Below are 18,615 nucleotides of genomic sequence, written 5' to 3' on the forward strand. Positions count from 1 at the left end.
TTGCGTTTCTGGATGAGAATGCTGATTGTGAATTTTCAGTAAGAAATTGACATCTCTGCTACAATCACACCTGCCAGATACGTCCAATTTAACTTTCTTCATAATAAATTCTAACCCTGCTTAATTGACGACTCAGAATCTCATCAGCTGAATTTTAATGGGTTTTAAGAAAAATGTCTGACATGGAAGAGAAGGAATTCGATTATTTTTTTCATAAGCACCCTAATGAGACTAGCTTTCAATCACTGATTTATGTTGGAGAGAAGAGGAGATGAGAAGCGCTGGACTCTGTGGGGCTTTGCCAGTTTTCTTGTTCGGCCCAGGAGCTCAAAAGAAAAATGATTAAGCTTATTAGACAGAGAGCTCTATTGAAATTCACAAATGGATTGATGTTATTTTCTTGGCTTTGTTAAATTGAAAAACCTCTGCAGATAAGAAAATAATAATTAAGGGACAATACTACTGTTGTGGACGTGTGAGGCTTTCAGATGCCAACTTGAAAAAGATTGTGTTTTTGAACATAGCAGAAAACTGAGCTTGGTGTACCCTGTGTGATTTTGCGCTATTCCACATGAGAGATGATCAAAGTGAAATAATTGTGATTATTTCTTTAGTTTTTTTTTCTCCAGAGCAGTAGTCTTTTGTTGCACAGTGATGGTGAAAGTTGGCTGTTGCAGCTTGTCTTGTGATCAGAGATGGCCTGGGATCAAATGAAGGTTGGCCATCTCACAGTGTGACTGCTGCTTTGACCTGTGTCAACTAACAAAACAACAAAAATTGGGCATAAAATGATTTCACTCCATATCACACTGGTGCAAATTGTAAAAAATGGTAAAAACAACCTGATATGAATAGACGGGGGTAAAAACGGAGCTCTGTTTGTGTCGGGGACGAAGAAGCATCATTTGTTTTGTGTGAACTAGCTGTAATGAAGACAAGGAGGGTGTAGCATAAAACAAATATCTGAGGAACTGCAACTTTTTGCATACATCATACACTGACATACATCATGGGGACAGTAACCATGGCTTAGAGCAGCGGTCCCCAACCCCCGGGCCAGGGACTGGTCCGTGAGTCGTTTGGCACCGGGTCGCAAGAGTTGAGGCTCAGGTGTGAAATTTATAGTTTTTAGGGTTTTTTATCGTTAACTCAGTTTCCCTGGTTCTTTTCCCGTGTTGTAGTTGTGTGTCTTATTTTGAAAGAAATATTTACATGTTACCATAGCGACCAGAGAGCATTGAGGGGCAGAGAGGAGGATGTTACTCTCAATGTTGTTGGCGCATTTCAGGAGGACGGTGCTAATAAAGTTACACAATTACAAAGTGAATTCGTGTTTATTATTATATTTACAAAATACCACAGTTTTTCTCTTGATCGTATCGTTTTATTTTATTATATTTATCCGCGACACCTTAAAGTCCGGTCCGTGGAAATATTGTCTGACATTGAACTGGTCCATGGGGCAAAAAACGTTTGGGACCGCTGCCTTAGGCTACGTTCACACTGCAGGTCTTAATGCTCAATTCCGATTTTTTGATCAAATCCGATTTTTTGTCTGCTCGTTCACACTACAAATAAAATGCGACAGCAAACGCGCTCTAGTGTGAACGCTCAAAGCGGCCCGCATGCGCAAAAGAAGACGTCACACACAACGCGCTCTGTTTAGACCCAGAGCAAACAGTATTGTTTGACTGATGGCCCTTAATATAAAGACTTCGGACTTTACGTTTCCCAATTTTTGCTTTAAGTTATTTTGTTATTTACATAATAATGTAAATAACCTAATAATTATCATTATTGCTGTTTTAGAGGAGCGGTGCTTCAAAGGATAGTTGCAGATTTCTGTCAGAATCTGCAGATTATACAGTACAAATAAAATGTTCACGTTGTCTTCCCAGCAGTTTTACCGGATGGCCAGGAAGTGTTCGTGTCTTCTCTGGCGCTGATAATTGGCGTCTGTCTTGTGTCAGTGATGTAAAAGACGGATTTAATGCGACATGACCATTCAAACAGCAGTCGCTTTCTAAAACATCGGATATGTATCAGATTCAGTACCACATACGAAAGTGACCCAGATCGGATTTGAAAATATTGGATTTGTGCCGTTCACACTGTCATACCATGATCGGATATGGGTCGCATAGGGTCAAAAAAATCGGATTTGATGCGCTTTCGCCTGCAGTGTGAACGTAGCCTTAGAGTTCCCAAATCCTATGTTTTTATATCGGGAATGTTATTGCCGAACTGCCCTGCATCCCTTAAATCCCCGTTTAGGTCGCCGTGGTGGAGGTCTTGCCGTTGTCTTTAAGGACAGTTTCATCTGCAGAGGTATGCAAACTGAAAACTATTCTTCCTTTGAGTCGCAAACAATTAAGGTGGGCTCTACGAACATATTTTATTGTGTTTTAGTCTATCGCCCTCCTGGCCCTGCTACTGAGTTCTTAAAGGATTTTATGGACTTCTTATCTTCTATTATCAAGCTGGAGAAAGTTTTAATTCTTGGGGATTTTAACATTCATATTGATGATGCCTCATCTAACTCTGCAGCTGAACTTCTATCTATATCTGAGTCTTTTAACTTTGTCCAACATGTCTCTGGTCCAACCCATTTAAAAGGTCATACCTTGGACCTTGTTTTTTCCTTGGGCCTCAACATTGGCAATGTGTTTGCTGAGGATGTACATTTGAGTGACCATAATTGTATCTTTGTTGAACTTAATTTTAGCTCTAAACAGACGCCTGTGAAGTTAAAAACTCATAGACGCATAATAACTGAGACTACTGCTGAGAGGTTCTCCATTATGTTTGACAGGTCTCCACTTTTTACCGGAAACGATGTAAATGTTCTTATTCAGTCTTTTAATAGGGAATGCACATCCATTTTGGATCAAGTGGCACCTATTAAAACAAGCTCGGCTTTACAAAAGAAGACATGCCCTTGGATAAATGAGACTATCTTAAACTTAAGGAGAATATGCCGCAAAATAGAACGACTATGGAAGAAAACCAAACTTGACGTACACAGGCTCCATCTTCGAGATCTCATGCTCTCCTTAAATGACACAGTGAAAACTGTTAGATCTGAATATTTTTCTAGGCTCATAACAAAAAACAAGAGAAATCCCAAGTTTCTTTTTGACAAAGTTAGTGCTATTGTCTCCCCAGATGTGGTACCTTTAGATGTACACTCTAAAGTAGATAGTAATAAACTCCTCCGATTTTTTGTTGATAAGATTAACGACGTCAATGCTAAAATTTCCCCAAAGCTTTCTTGTTCTCCGAGTCAGGCACTCCCATTGTACTCCTGGTCAACTTTTACAACTGTAACATATGAGGAAATAGCAGCCCTGGTTGACAAAATGAAGCCATCCTCAAGCCCCTCAGACATTATCCCCACTAAGCTTTTTATTAATGCCTTTGACACCATTGGTCCTTGGGTTGTGAACCTTTTTAATGTTTCTCTTCAGACTGGGGTGTTCCCCAGCATTTTTAAACATGCCATTGTGGAACCAAGGCTCAAAAAACCCAACCTGGACCCAACACTACTTCAAAATTTAAGACCTATCTCCAAACTCCCATTTATGTCAAAACTCCTTGAGAAGGCAGTAGCTGTCCATCTTACGGCATACTTGGAGAAATATAACATCCATGACCGTTTTCAATCTGGGTTCCGTAAATTGCATTCCACTGAGACAGCACTACTGAAAGTAACTAATGATATTATGATGTCAGCAGACTCCAGAGAATACACAGTCCTAGTCTTGTTAGACCTTACCTCAGCCTTTGATACAGTCAACCATACCATCCTGATAAACAGACTGAGAGACCTGGTTGGGATGTCTGGCTCTGTTTTAGACTGGTTTTCATCTTATATATCTGAAAGGAGTTTTAGTGTGTCTGCAAACCAGATCATGTCGGAATCTACAGAGTTGTTGTGTGGAGTTCCTCAGGGCTCTGTGCTGGGACCTATTCTGTTTTTAATATACATTCTTCCTTTAAGTCAGATAATACAGCAGTTTCCTGAAGTATCTTACCATCTTTTTGCTGACGATATTCAGCTATATTATTCGTTTAAGCCTGCTGAAGCTCATAAGCTCTCCAATCTGATTGACTGTTTAACCAACATTAAACAATGGTTGAACAATAACTGCTTACAGCTAAACCCAGACAAAACAGAAACTTTGATTATTGCACCAGGCAGTGCAATACCTGATATTAAACGGCGACTGGGTGACTTAGGTTCCTCCCAGAAACATAACCTTAGAAACTTGGGTGTCATTTTTGATGAAGCTTTTTCTTTGGAGGGACATCTAAATCAGACAGTAAGAACCTGCTTTTTTCACCTGAGGAACATTTCTAAACTTAGATCCATCGTGTCAACAAGTGAACTCGAGATGATAATACATGCTTTTATCTCTACAAGACTTGACTACTGTAACAGCCTGTTTACTTGTCTAAACATGAAAGGGCTATCCCGCCTACAGGTTGTTCAAAACTCTGCAGCGAGGCTACTGACCCGCTCGAACAAGGGTGCTCATATGACCCCTGTGTTAAAGTCGCTGCACTGGCTACCAATCAGATTCAGGTTCCATTTTAAAATTCTAGTTTTAACTTTTAGAGCATTACAGAGACAGGCACCCCCCTACATTGCTGATCTGATTCATACACATACCTCCACTTGTAACCTGAGGTCAGCAAACCAAAATCTTTTAGTGGTCCCCCACACTCGTTTTAAAACCCGAGGGGACCGATCTTTCCAAGCTGTTGCACCCAGATTGTGGAATGCACTTCCCCTATTTCTACGGGGTTTGGACTCAGTGGAGACCTTCAAAAAGCAGCTAAAGACATTTTTATTTCAAAAAGCTTTTAATTAGACCAGGGTTTTCATGGTGTATTTTATGACTGTATTATGTTTTTACCTTGTAAAGCACTTTGTGACATATGCCTGTGAAAGGTGCTATATAAATAAAGTTTACTTACTTACTTACTAAATATTGCAATTACTTCTAAATGACATTGCATACCTCCTCATTTAATTTGATTAGGTCTTGTACTCAAAGAGTTATGCAGACTTTGGTGTAATTTATTCTGTTTTATTGCAGCTGTGTTCATGACATAGGTGCTGTCATTATGCACTTCTTTTTTCTCACTTATGAGATGTCTGAAGTAGCGTGAAATTTGAGCTGGTGAACGGTATCTTAACGGGTACTCATTAACTAAGCTGTTGTGCTGTAGTTAGAATAATTGTTTTCTGATCACTGCGTCTGACAAGACGAACAAAAGGTTAATGACTGCAGCTGTGCCGCGAGATCACAATGGCATTTATGATGAGCGATGACAAAGAAGGGTAGCGACCTGTCTTTGTTTAAAGCATTGTGACTGCGTGAAACCGCCAAGCATTTTCCACAGAGCCGATGCAAATTCAGTAGATGTGGGTTTTGGGACACATTAGTCTTGACCGTGATTCGGTTCGAGGGAAGCACCCCTGCATCCTAATGCCCTCCTGGGAGTTGCAGTTTCAGCTGTAGGTGTTGTTGAGACCTGTCAGGCAGCCCGCACTCTGTCCCCTCTTGAACTCCATCCCCCAGAGAGCCACTGCCTCCCACAGCTCAGAGCGATTCATATCCCACGCTCTGGATGACCCAGAAGAACCACCGAGCCAAGTACATGAGTGTACACATTTACACACTCTCATCAACTACTGTAGCTGTGGGCTCTAGTACTTCCAAACATAAACAACATTGGTCACTGATTTGTGCACATCCGAAATTTAAACTCCTCATTAATGTGTATTCTTTACACAAGTTGAACACACACACAAAGATCCACTTAATGTGAACGCATCCTACTCTAAACAAAAGTATTAGATGATCTCATGCGCAAACTCACCAGGAAACACAAATAAACAGGCACACTAACACACACACAGACAAACAGTCAATCTAGTCTCACAATACACACACACACACACAAAAACAAGCTGTTGACTCAGATACACACTCTTTGGGAAGATCACAGCACTTCCTGTATGAGCACACACCACCATCTCCAAACATCTGAAAGCTTGTAAACAGCAATATGTTTTGGAAGAGAACATGGGAACATGACACTTGGCGTGGTCAACCCGAGACGGCGCTCGGGCTTTTTAAACACTTCTAATCTTTTATAATCCGTGTCTCCTGTGTGGTCTGATGGCTGCCCTTTCAGCTAATCAAATGAGCTCGTGGAAATTTCCAGAGGTTATTTTTATTGTCATAACGTCGTGCCTTGTGTACAAGCGCGGGCTGCGGTGTTTTCGTGCGCGCTGCCCCTGTTGGAGGTTGTTATTTGGACCTTGGCCCACCACCCACACACTGGAACTTTTCAGAGTGAAGAGTTTTAATGGAAGGCATCCACTAACGCTGGGGTTTCTCAATAGGCTCTTCCTCGTATTGTTGTTCCCACACAGAGCCTGCTGCTCTGCGTTATGGGTGAGATGCACTGACAGTAAAGCAGGGCTGCCTGATTAGACTTGTGGCGATAAATCACATTAATTTACAATGGGATGATAATGGAATCTGTTTCTTTTATTAGCCCACATTGTTTGAGACGTAAAATTTGTTCCAGCAAATTTACATCAATCATCTCCAAACTGTCTTCTTCCTCAGCCTTTGCCGATAGTCTTTAACAGCTAAGAGTCAAGGTTTTCTTTTGTTTGTTTTTTACATACATAAGTATGAAAGTGGAACTTTTCCATTGAAAAGTAAAAAACAAAAATGTACAACAATGCTTTGACGCCCGGGTGTATGACCTGTTCCTCAGATATGCCCCTCCACGTCCGGCGCAGCAGTGACCCTGCTCTGATGACCATCAATGGGCCGTTCAGCGGCAGTGAGTCACGGGTCCAACCAGATGAGACACCATCAAGGAAGAACCCAACCCGCTGGTCGACCACCGCTGGTTTCCTGAAAGCTCGCCACTCGTCTGGCACAAATAGCCTGGAAAGGAAGGTTGGTGCTTGGATGTGAAAACCAGACATGGCTTTGCGCTAGTTAATTTTGAATAATTTGACGGTAATGAAGGAAATTGCACACACAAAACTGCATGAGGGATGCCATTGCTCTTTTTAGTACAAATGCACTAAAGGTTCCTTTGCATCTGTTATATATCAACATCTTGTTTTCGGCACCATAGAACTCCTTAAAAGCTGCTTTATGGCTTTTTGTACTTTCCCAAGCTGAAACTGATCACATTGAACATTTGCACCCTTCTGTTCTTTTTGTGCCTAAAGCCACATACCTCCACACTGTTGTTTAAGATGCACCTCCCAATAAGTGTGAATAAACATCATCGACTAAGAGATGCTCGTTGTATCTAGCTTGCTTGTATTTAACCACAGAAGCCACAACTCTGCTATTTGGATATCTGTGATTTTCTTGTTTTTGTAGCTCTGCTGAGCCACAGACTCACTTTACTTCCAACATCTTCTATCTCTCTGTTTAACTGTTTAATGTTTTGCTCCGAGCCCACCAGACACCCATCGACTTGTGTTTGTCAGTGTGAAGACTAGGGCTGCCACGATTAGTCGACTAGTCACGATTACGACGACTATCAAACTCGTCGACGACTGATTTAATAGTCGACGCGTCGTTTGAAGCTTTGTAAGATCACAAAAGACTCAGGAATAAGTAGTAGGATTTAAGAGTGTAATAACGGACTGAAACAGAAGATGGCAGCACTGCATGTACAAGGATGCCAGCTGCCGTTAAACCCCGAAGAAGAAGAAGCTGTGTCCCAGAATTCATAGCGCAGCCCAGCTCAGTTTACAACAATGGTGGCAGCTAGTTAGTTTTAATATTACTCTTATTATTCTTTCTGGGTCACAAAATAAACATTTAAGATATTTTCAGGCGAGAATGTAGCTGTGTAAACCTCAAATATCTGCTCAGTTTATCAAGACGCCACATATTTTCGAAAGCGCCCCAACGTTTTTGGAGATGTCTGTTACCCACTAGCTCGATAGCTAGCCGCGGGTAAGGCTCACTAGAGCACGTGAGAACACCGGACTCCAGGCAAATCGTTTTCAAACCCACCACCATCGTTCGCTACTCAGGTTAAACATATATAAGTCACTTAGGTAGATTCAAAATGTTATTGTTTGACTTTTTTAGTATTTTATTTGTTCCTGAGTAAATCGGTTTGGCTGAGATTAAAGTTATAGTTTTTACACAGCTGAATAAATGTCAAGCAGACAACTGATTATCAGAAATGTGAGATGCTCGAGAATATACTCCGATGTACACACACCAGCTCACAACTATAAAGTGGTCCGATCTGTCTTTAAAAAGAGTTGTGAGCAAATTCAGCGCAGGTTGATTAGCCTTTATTGTTAAGGTTTTAATGCTAGATGTGCATTTTTCAGTAAGAAAAGAAACATTTACTTAACAAAAAGTCTGAGAAATGTAGTAACAGTATTAAAAGTAAAAACAAAAACTATACTTTTTTTTTTTTTTTCTTGTAGGGTAAAGGGATGGACACGTACCGCAGTCTGCCACGAGACGCTGGGACCTGGGCCAATCAGAGAGAATTCCAGAGAGAGACGGCACGGTCATCGCTCAGTGCCAATCATCCCATGGTGGACCGCTGGCTGGAGAGACAGGAACAGGTAGGAGTTTATTTCTGCATGTGTACTACCAGGGCTTTCCTTCAAAGCAGTGCATTCTGTCTGTGTATTGTTCCCAAAGTGTGTGTGGAAAGTGAAGACATGAAGATTAATCAACTGTTCCGGAAGAAAGCACTGCATCTGTTAGACATTTATGGCTTTACATGACCCGCACACCTGATAAGTTCAACTCTCCAGGTTAAGAGATTTACTGCCAGTTCTACCCTGAGACTACCCATCAGGCCCAGGCTCTTTGAAAGCCTGTCTGAGTGGCCTAGATCCACTCCAGAGCCCGAGCCCAGTTCTATCACTCCCCTTGGATCTCTGCAGAAAGGTTAAAAAGTGAAGAATTCCTACCATAAATCCACAATGAGCGAGCAGCTGAGGATGGGGAAATAACATAATGTTGATATAGTAAATAACATAAGCACCCGTAGTACATATGGTTTTGTTTAACTGGTTCCCGAGAACATTGCAGAGTTGGGGGATATTTTTCCCACTGGGGTCATGTATGCCATGAAGTATAACATGGAGTTTTTCGGAATATCACGATAAATACTGATGACTCGGTATGATCTGCATGTGTCCTTTGGATTATATTTGGTTTGTAAATGAACAGTTTTCAGTTTCATAGCTTCAGGATGTTTTTCTGTTGGTTGGCCTTTCAGCTTTGCACTAGTAGAACTGTTTAGCTTCGATGACTTGGGTTTAAAGTCGAGTCCTGTGTTGAAATAATGATGATCCGAAGGTTGCTCTTGTGTAATGCAGAAGATGAAACGGAAAAAACAAAGCAGTCGATTCGGCTTTGATCCACAATCGTTGTGAAAACTGAGCGTTCATTAAAATGTTTCACTTTAATGCCCATAGTGTAAACTGAACATATCATAAAGGCTAGCATCAAAGTGTGGTTGTGGAGATGAGCTAATTTTGGGTTTGAATGCTTCACGTTTAATGGATTTAGATTCTGTGTCTCTTGGTTTGTCAGCTCTTAACGCTAACCACATGGCCAGTTGAAAATGTTGAATTTTATTAACATTCAGGCCGTTTCTTCATGCTCATGAAGAAATCCAACATCATCAGCGCTTTTTTGTCACCCAACAAAAAAGTAACAAATTCAAACTATTTATTTGTTTGTTTTTCGTTTTCATGCACATGTGCTTTACAATTAGCTAAACGTTGCCTACGCTGTGCTCTGGTTGAACCTCATTAAGAAATAATCTGTGATATGTCATAATTTCCTGGTGCTCGTTCTGTAATAGCCAGAACAATTTAACCCGTTTCTCAGAAGCTTTAAAAGCAGTTTGAAACTGTTTATGGATTAATGTTGATGTATTGTCTTAAGCACTTCGATTCTCTGCAAAGTGCCATTTAGCTTAAAGTGGTTGCTTCCTTTGTTGTTATATAAGGTCTTTTGTAAACTGGTTGATGGGTTAAATGTACAACAAGTTGTCACCATTTATTAGTTTGGGGCTGCGCCGTTTTCCTCCTTCCGCCTTACAACAGGTTTTAGTTTGAAGGGGATCAAGTGATGGAATAAGTGCAGGATGTGTAGTTGGTATTAATGACCTGCTGAAAGCCATCTGCCCTCCTAAAGTCACACACATGCACGCTCGAGCACGTGTTCCCGAACCATATGTTCATCCTGACAGCTCCCACAATGACAGGACCAACTACAATATTCTGTGTGGCCTTGGAGTGTGCGAGTGTGTGTCTGTCTTATTTGAAGCTGTCTCTCTCCTTGTGATGGAGAGAGACAGCTTTTTTTGTGCTAGCTCTGCAAGAGCTCAGGTGGAGTGTGAGTGTGTGTGTGTGTGTGGCCGAGCAGAAAAAAACCCAATGAAACGGTTTGAATCTGTTCCATTACATCATATGTAAAGTTGGACTGGTTTTTGCAGTGTTACAAACGCAGTCTTGAGACCTCACCAGTTGCTTGTGTTGGCCGACTCTGCACGGGAACCCTCTGTGTGCAGGGTTGTATCACACTGATTTAAGCTGCAGTTAGCTTACTTTGTTCCAGGAAGGATGGTGCAACTTTAGTGCATGATGAGAAAAGCCTTGATTTTGTTCCGGACTTTTACTGTAATCAAATGAAAGAATATGAGATATACCAGACCAGGGGGGTAGGGTGGCTGGTGTTTGAAGCTAAAGTCTGCTGGTATACACTTGATTATAGACCGTGACTGCTGCTTTATTAAGTTTAAAATGCTCTCGTTTGTCTTATTCTATTGTTGCATTGACCGAAGCACTGTCCATCACTATATTTCATTTTGTTAGTCTGAATTTAAATGAAAAGGAGACATTTTTTGTTTTATATAGAAATGCAACCCTTTAAACCAGACTCGGCCCTTTGAGAAGTTTTGTCTTTAGACATCATGTCTGAATTATGAAATAGCACAAAGTCTGCTGCCTGTTTAGGTAAAAACAAATGTTCATTTTTAGCTTTGTATTTGTATTTTTTTTTTTTTAATTGTTTGAGTCAAAGTTGAAAAATTACCCATTTATCTTATACTAAAGTTGAAGTGGGCCGCTGGATGTATCTACTATGTAAAAAAAATGCTTTTATGGTGGAACAGTGTTAGCATTAGCATAACCGAAAAACTAGCTTCATACTGAGCTTTGTTGATGAAAGCCCTCTGTGAAGTGAGCGTGTGCCTTTACCTCCTGTTGGGTTCAAAAAAATTTTTTTTAATATGGATTCCTTGTTGCTAAGTGCATTTAACTTTACCACAGTAAAGGCATTTTTGATTAACTTTGAAAACCTGCAGAGTAGCTAGGTCAAAGCAGAAAGTGTTGGATAAAAATTTAAGTCGACAGAGCATGTGCTGTGCTTGGGGTGCAGCTCATCTAGTAACCGATAAAGGGGAAAATCCAGTCTTGTTGAAATCAACCAAAACCAGGAGTGCAAAAAGAGAGCAGATTATTTGTGCATATGCCATCATTATTTTAAACTTTAAAAACATTTAATATGAGCATCTACTTCCACTTTGACTATAGCCAGACGGTACCATTTAATTATCAGTTGTCACTTTCAGCACTGTCTTTGTACACAGTGTAACAGACTTTTGATTGACCTTTGCTCAGGCTGAAGGAAAGCCATCTCACTAGACTCCATGTGAAAATCACAATGATCAAGGTAAAAAAAATCCTCTCCCTAAAGAATGCAACTAAATAAGTGAGTGACCGAGATTTCAGCTTTAATTCATTTGTACACACCCACACAGTGCTGAAGCAAGAAAAATCACCTCTATAGGTGTATAGGTGCTTGACCTTTGATATTATAAAAGGTCAACATTTAACTACCACTTAAACATACAACATTTAGGTCCATACCTCTGTGTGCGCATGTGTATGTGTATGTATAGTGCGAGCAGCAGGAAACATCCTGGGCAGGTTGCCAGTCTGACACAGCGCTAACACAGCAAGACAGACAATCACTCACACTCAGCTTGACACCTATGGGCATTTAGAATCACCAGTTAACCTAACCCCACTAACTGCGTGTCTTTGGGCTTTAGAAGGAAGCTGGTGTACCCGAAGGGAACCCACGCATACACAAGAACATGCAAACTTTACACATAAAGACGCTAAAACCCTACATCCTACCCTAACCCCAGCAATCCCTGGCCAACATGGCTGCACAGGCATGTAAGCCATGGGTCATTAAAAAATAACACCACACATTAGCAGAATGTAGACCAAAAGAAAAAAATTGTAGAGTTTGAAGTTATCGTGGTGCATAAAAACCTGTGGGAGAAGCTGCAGCAAGGGTGTGATTTTTAAGCATCTTCTTTTAATAGTGCTGATTTGGAATATTTCATGTATTTTTAATGGATGTACAGCTTCTGTATAGTTCCTAAACTTCCTCTTGAGAAGCAAGAAGAATCCCTCCACGGCACAATTAGCCCAGAAAGCCATTTTCCAGCAGTGTATAAAACCTTTGTTAACAATATAAAATAGAATGGTGTGGCGAAGAAGAATAGCAGAGCAAGAATAGAATATGCAGTGATTTAATTAGAATAGAGCAGCTCGGAATGATGAATTAAGCAAAGCAATTTCCTCAAGTTAGTTTCATCTTATCTTCCCGGAATGAATAACGTCGAACAGACGAGTACGAAAATGAAGAGAAGAATTAGAATAGAGCATCATATATTGGAGTAGGCCTATTTTACTCCTGAGGAGAATTCAGCCTCTCTCATAACAAAACACACAGAACAGGGCATAGCTTTGCACTGAAGTGAGCCAGATTGAATTGCATTGAAATGAATGAAACTATTCTCTGCTCCAAAGTGGTTAATTGTGCGTGCCTGGAGCAGCACTGGCAGCTTCCTGACACACAGCTAAAATAAAAAAAAAAAAATTGAGCTGCAATAGTTTTGAGCAGCGTTCACAAGCCCCCTAAACTACCAGCCTCCTTTGGCAACAGGTAGGGGGTCGCCATGGCAACAGCGAGCTGTCATTCGAGTGTGTATTAATGAGAGCCGGGTGGAGGTGCCGAGGCTATGCAGAGAAAAGAGGCCTGCACTGTGCTGCCGTCTGCGTTTGTGTGTATATTCATGAGTCATGAGGGCATTTATGGATCTTTGCATCTGTGTGTGTGTGTGTGTGTGTTTATGCATTAACATGTCTGTGGCATCGTGTGTGTGTGTGTGTGTGTGTATGCGTTGTGTGTATGTTTTGTGTGTCAGCTGTGAGCAGGTGTCAAAAATCCAAACAGTTTTCGAGTGGGTTGCAAATCAACCAATTAAGAGGAAATACCAAAAGCCACTGAACCACCTGCAGTGTTAGTGAGCTGAACCCTGACAACACACTCACACACACACACACACACACGCGCACACACTCTCACTGTAACATGTCAGGGTCAGTCTTAGACAGCGGTCTCTGAGGACTTGCAGGTCAGTGCATGCCTGCTTCTGTTTGGTGCACTGGGTGTGTTTCTTTTTAATATCTGGCATCTGTGTTTATGTGAATTGCACTTGTATGTAGTTTAGATACAAAACTGTATATTTGTCTGCGTTTATTTGTCCATTAAATGTCATCAAATTAATAAATTGTAATAAATTGATTTTTAAAAAAAAGATCAGATTGGTGGATAAAAAAATAAAAAATAAAGAACTCCAACTCACAATTTTACAATTCAAATAAAGGCTCCTTTTATTTCTACCTAAAAATTCAATAACTGAGAACTGGGATGAACAACTCACAGGACCGCAGTGAGCTTCTTTCTGTGCATGTGTAATATGCCTGGAGTGCTTCCCTTGACATTCCTGATGCCCAGAGCTGGAGCTTCCATAGTGTTAATGCAGGAAATGTACTTTCTCTTCTCAACTCATTTCTAACACTCATACATATCATTAAACTCAGGCATAATGTTGTTTTTTTTTTGTTGTTTTTTTCTATTAGTTGAAGTTGTAAACAATTTTAATTCTATTTACTTTAATTTATAGTTAATTGTTGTTTTATCTGCATATTTATGCCACGATTAGGAGTTACCTGCTTACTCCGTATTCTTATTCGGATTGTTTCATACTTTTAGGTGAGTGGTGGATTGTGGGCTAGTTTAAAACAATTACCATTTGATAGCAAGACTTCTTTCCAGACAACTATAAAATAAAGTCAAATGATTTTTGAAGGAAATGCTTTTGATTTTTCTATCAGCAGCTCCAGTGATGCTCGCTACAGCCTATCTACTGACAAAGCTGCAGCCGCCATGGCCTCAGAAACAGTACAGACCTCATTAAACTGGCTGTAGCCTTTATAAAATCTGAGATTTTTTTTTTCTCAAAATGTAATATTAAAAGAATAAAAAAATCCTTGGTAGCATAAAGCAGCTCAGTGTATCACAGCATGTGATGCAGCGATCACAGAAGCTTGTTTTGCTGCTGCGTGTCCTCAGCCATTAGACTGCTGGGGGACCAGGTTATCTTTCATGGTGGGATGGAGGCTTCACACGGCTCACTGGGGATGTTGTTGTTACAGACATTCTGACGGTGGATCTGCTCACACACCTACAGACCTGTGCAGGAATGTCAGTGCCTTTGCATATCTGCACCGTGAGCTTTGCTACACACGAGTAACATGTTACATTGCAAGCTTGCAGATACTAGCACAATGTTATGATCCGTCCACATGATAAACGTACACGAAGATTTCATTAAAACACAGAAGTACCTTATACTGCTGTTATGGATTCAAGGCATTCCTTAGCCAGAGTGATCAAGGCCGTGTGCACACCTACACAATAAAAGCAAATTACACTCGGAAGTGTGCACAAAAACAAAAATGTGTAAGCACACACACAAACGCACATTCCTCTGCTGCTTTGCTGTTAACAAGCCTCCATGCATTGTGTGTAGTGGATGGTTGAGTCCCTCAGGTGCACAGTGCAGCTTTAGCAGGATAAATCATGCAAACCCGAGCCGCACAGTCATAAATCACCTCAGACTGTGTGAGATTGTGTACGTATGTGCACTGAAACCTGCATGTTCAAGTTTTGTGGCATGTCTGTATCTCTGTGTATATGATTTTCTTTTATTTTGTTGTTTTTTTTTTTTCATTTGTGCAGCTGTCTGGTGTACATATCATTTTCTGTGTGATGGTTCAGGAGATTTGTGGGTGCATACTATAGAGTGTGTGTGTGTGTGTCTGTGCGTTAATAAGACAGATGAAAGTGATGGGTGAAAGCAGTACGATGCAAACAGATTCTGTGCAAGCGACCAGTAGGTGCTGCTGTGGAGCTTAGATTGAAGGTGTTTCCTTCTGTTTTTGTACAATATGTTGGTGTGGTGTAAATGAGTGTATCGATAAATGCTGTAGGTGTGTGTTTGCAGATGTGTGAACAGTGTTAATCTGCTGTCACCTTGTTATAATGAGCCTCTAATCTTTTTTCTTCTCACTCTTCCAATGTTATTATTTTAATTTGAACTTTGTTATTCTGTCTCATACATCATAACCCTCATGTCTTTTTTTTTTTTTTTGGTGCCACTCTTTCAGCTCCATGCACACTGTAGGTAATTACAGTCTTCTTTTCATTCAATCAGTTTTCTTTTCTTTGTCTCATCTTAATATTTGTGCTCATTAGCTTTGATGTCCACTCGTCAGACATGACATACACCTACCACAGCATACTGCTATTTATACATTTTTTCTTTTTTACGTATAGTATTGCTAATTTAGAAAAAAAAATCTCCACAGCACAGATAAAATTATGCTTTTCTAGGACTAAATGGCTTCATGAACACTTGTAAAGAGTACTAGGAATAGTATACGTATACAGTTATGTGAAAAAGAAAGTGCACCCTCTTTCAGCTGTAACATTTTATGTATTAGGACATAATGGAAATAATAATCTGGTCCTCTGCAGGTCTTAAAGATGATGTAAATACAACCTCGGGTGAATTATTACACCATGTTGTTAATTATTTAACAATAATTAAGCCAAAATGCAGAATCAGTGGAAAAAAGCTGAGTTTACCCTTCCTGCTTCCATAGGAATTAAGGTGGTAAGTAGCAGCCAGGTGCCGCTAATCAGATCTGTTTAATTAATTCATCATCAGCAAGTGTGAGCGCACCTAAAAAAAGCAGGACTTTTGACAGTTTGCTGCACTGGAGCCTTCAAGTGTTAATGCAGTGACATCAGCAATGATCCTAAAGAAGCAATTGTTGCTGTCCATCAATCTGGGAAGGGTTGTAAGAACATTTCAGAACTATTTGAAGTGCGTCATTCTAAAGTGTGAGAGATTATTCAGCTGACAGCTGCCCAGGAGTGGATGCCCCACCAAATTCACCCCAAGGTCAGACCGTGCATTGTTCAGAGAACCTGCAAAAAACCCTGAAAAAAACCAAGAACTATATCTCAGACTCGACAGGCCTCAGTTAGCATAGAAAACGTCAGCACAAACGGCCACACATTAAACTGTCAGGCTAAATGGTGGAGGGGCAATGATTTTGGCTTGCTTTGCAGCCAGAGGACTTGGGAGGCTTGCAGTCATTGAGTTGACCGTGACCACTTCTGTATGCCAAAGACTCAATCTGTCTGACAGAGTGTGTCATGCAACAGGACAAGGATCCCGAGCACACCAGCAGATCTACAGCAGGAATGGCTGTTGGGAAAAAGAATAAAGACAGAATCAAGTGAATGGCCCTGTCAAAATCCAGACCTCAACCTGATTGAAATGTTGAGGCAGGACCATAACAGAGCTGTGCAGACAAATCTCAATAAACTAAAGCAAGGTTGTGGAAAGAGCCAAAATTCATCTAATAATATGAAAAGAGCACAGAAAATGCTTACTTTAAGCTATTACTGCCAAATGGACTTCTACAAGTTGTAAATCATTGAGTGTACTTTGTTTTTCACACACTGCACCTTCATTCTGGCTTAATTTTTGCTAGATAAGATGAAGATGAAATCTTTTATTTGCCCTTTTCACACAGTCACCAGGTCTGGGTGAATATCTGGGGGGAATCTTACAGTCAAATAATACAAATATAAAACAAAATGCACACAGAAGAAAAGGTTTGTTTTTTAAGAGATAAAGATAAGAACAAAGAGGCACGTGTCAAGTAACTGACATATTGCCAGTTATGCAATTGTAACTAATGACAGAGTAATATCTCATGTTTACTATCTAAGGACATAACTACCTCACATATTAATTGTCATCCCTCCTCCTCTTTCTTTCACATACTTGTGAACAAAAGATTAAATTCATTTATATCTAGTAATCTGGTATTGTGACAAGACTGGCTATGTCTAACTGGAGGCTCTTCTTACACTGTGAGAAGTTGAAATACGATCCAGGAAGTATATGGAATATCTCCAGGAGCTTGCAGTGTTAACATACTGGCAGTTATTTATCGTCCATCTCAATGATCATGAGGTTAAAAGCAGAATAATGCTATTCAAGCCAGCGTTGCACCGGCCCGTCAGTCCCATTGCCAGCTCACATGTGCTTACACAAATTTCTTTTAATTCTGTATTTTTCCCATAGAGCCAAAGCTGGCCTTTCTGCAGCTCATATTTCAACTTTAAACAGACTTGAACTGTGAGAATGAAGACTCAGATGTTTATGTACTTAGCCAAACATGACCAAAGTGACCTTGAAATGAAGATCTGCTGGTTGTGACCAGCTATTGCTAGCTTGTTTAAGCAGTGTGGTTGTTAATTTTGTGTAGTAGTTGTTCCATGTTCTATATATAAGTTGTTTTTATTAATTATATTCATACACAGTAAGATGGCTTCATTTTATTCTTTTTCCTGTATTTCTAAAGGCCTCTGAGGAGGAGTGATGTTGCTGTTGTAATAGAAGGTTACAGTAACAGTTTCTTTCACACATGACTGAAGGACAAGGACATCACGCTTACAGCCTTAAAGCCACCTGGAATAACCGCCCGTGTTTGACTTGCATGTCTCCGTCCTTCATTTCACATGTCTCCACATGTGAAATTCAATCTCACATATTCATCGTTGTTTATTTGACATGTGCTTCCGCTGCTGTTGATTGAACAAATTCTTTGCTTAAACACCCCCCTCCTCTTTTTTTCTTCCTCTGCTTCAATCAGGAAGACGTTTAGGAGAGTAGAATTAGCGTCAGCGTTTTTTTAGAGCGACACATTGTAACTCCAAAAAACTTTCCATTTCACTTCATCTTTCCGTTCTCACAGATCCCGCTCCTCATCTCTCTCTATTGATCCTCCTCTTCTCTTTGCTCTTTATATCCCATCCTCACATCAGTCCCTTTGTTTTGACTCCTCATTTCTCTTTTCTTTCTGTCTGTTCTTTGGTCCTCCACTCCTCATCACCTTTGATCTTTTGGTTTTAATATGACAGAGAGCTGTGGGAGCCCAGATCTTTTCCAGCCGGGAGGGACGCAGGGAGAGAGCCGGAACAGAGAGACGGAGGAGAGATGAAAGACAGCTCTCCCCCTCTTGTGGGTACACAGTTTTCCCAAAGGGAGCTCCATCTTAGGCTGCAA

The 18,615-nt window shown here is 40.5% G+C and overlaps 1 protein-coding gene across 6 annotated transcripts in view; it reads left to right on the forward strand.

Moving 5' to 3' along the window:
* pard3ab (par-3 family cell polarity regulator alpha, b) overlaps positions 1-18,615 on the forward strand; it is a 259,593-nt gene that overhangs the window by 92,670 nt on the left and 148,308 nt on the right. For all 6 annotated transcript variants that reach the window (XM_087832646.1, XM_087832647.1, XM_087832651.1 and 3 more), the window contains exons 4-5: positions 6,802-6,989; positions 8,501-8,644. In XM_087832646.1, coding sequence (XP_087688772.1) covers positions 6,802-6,989; positions 8,501-8,644 — 332 coding nt within the window. The remainder of the gene's footprint in view (positions 1-6,801; positions 6,990-8,500; positions 8,645-18,615) is intronic.

Source organism: Neolamprologus brichardi, chromosome 18 (genome assembly GCF_056152115.1).
Source record: "Neolamprologus brichardi isolate AB-2024 chromosome 18, ASM5615211v1, whole genome shotgun sequence".
NCBI classification, from domain to species: Eukaryota; Metazoa; Chordata; class Actinopteri; order Cichliformes; family Cichlidae; genus Neolamprologus; species Neolamprologus brichardi.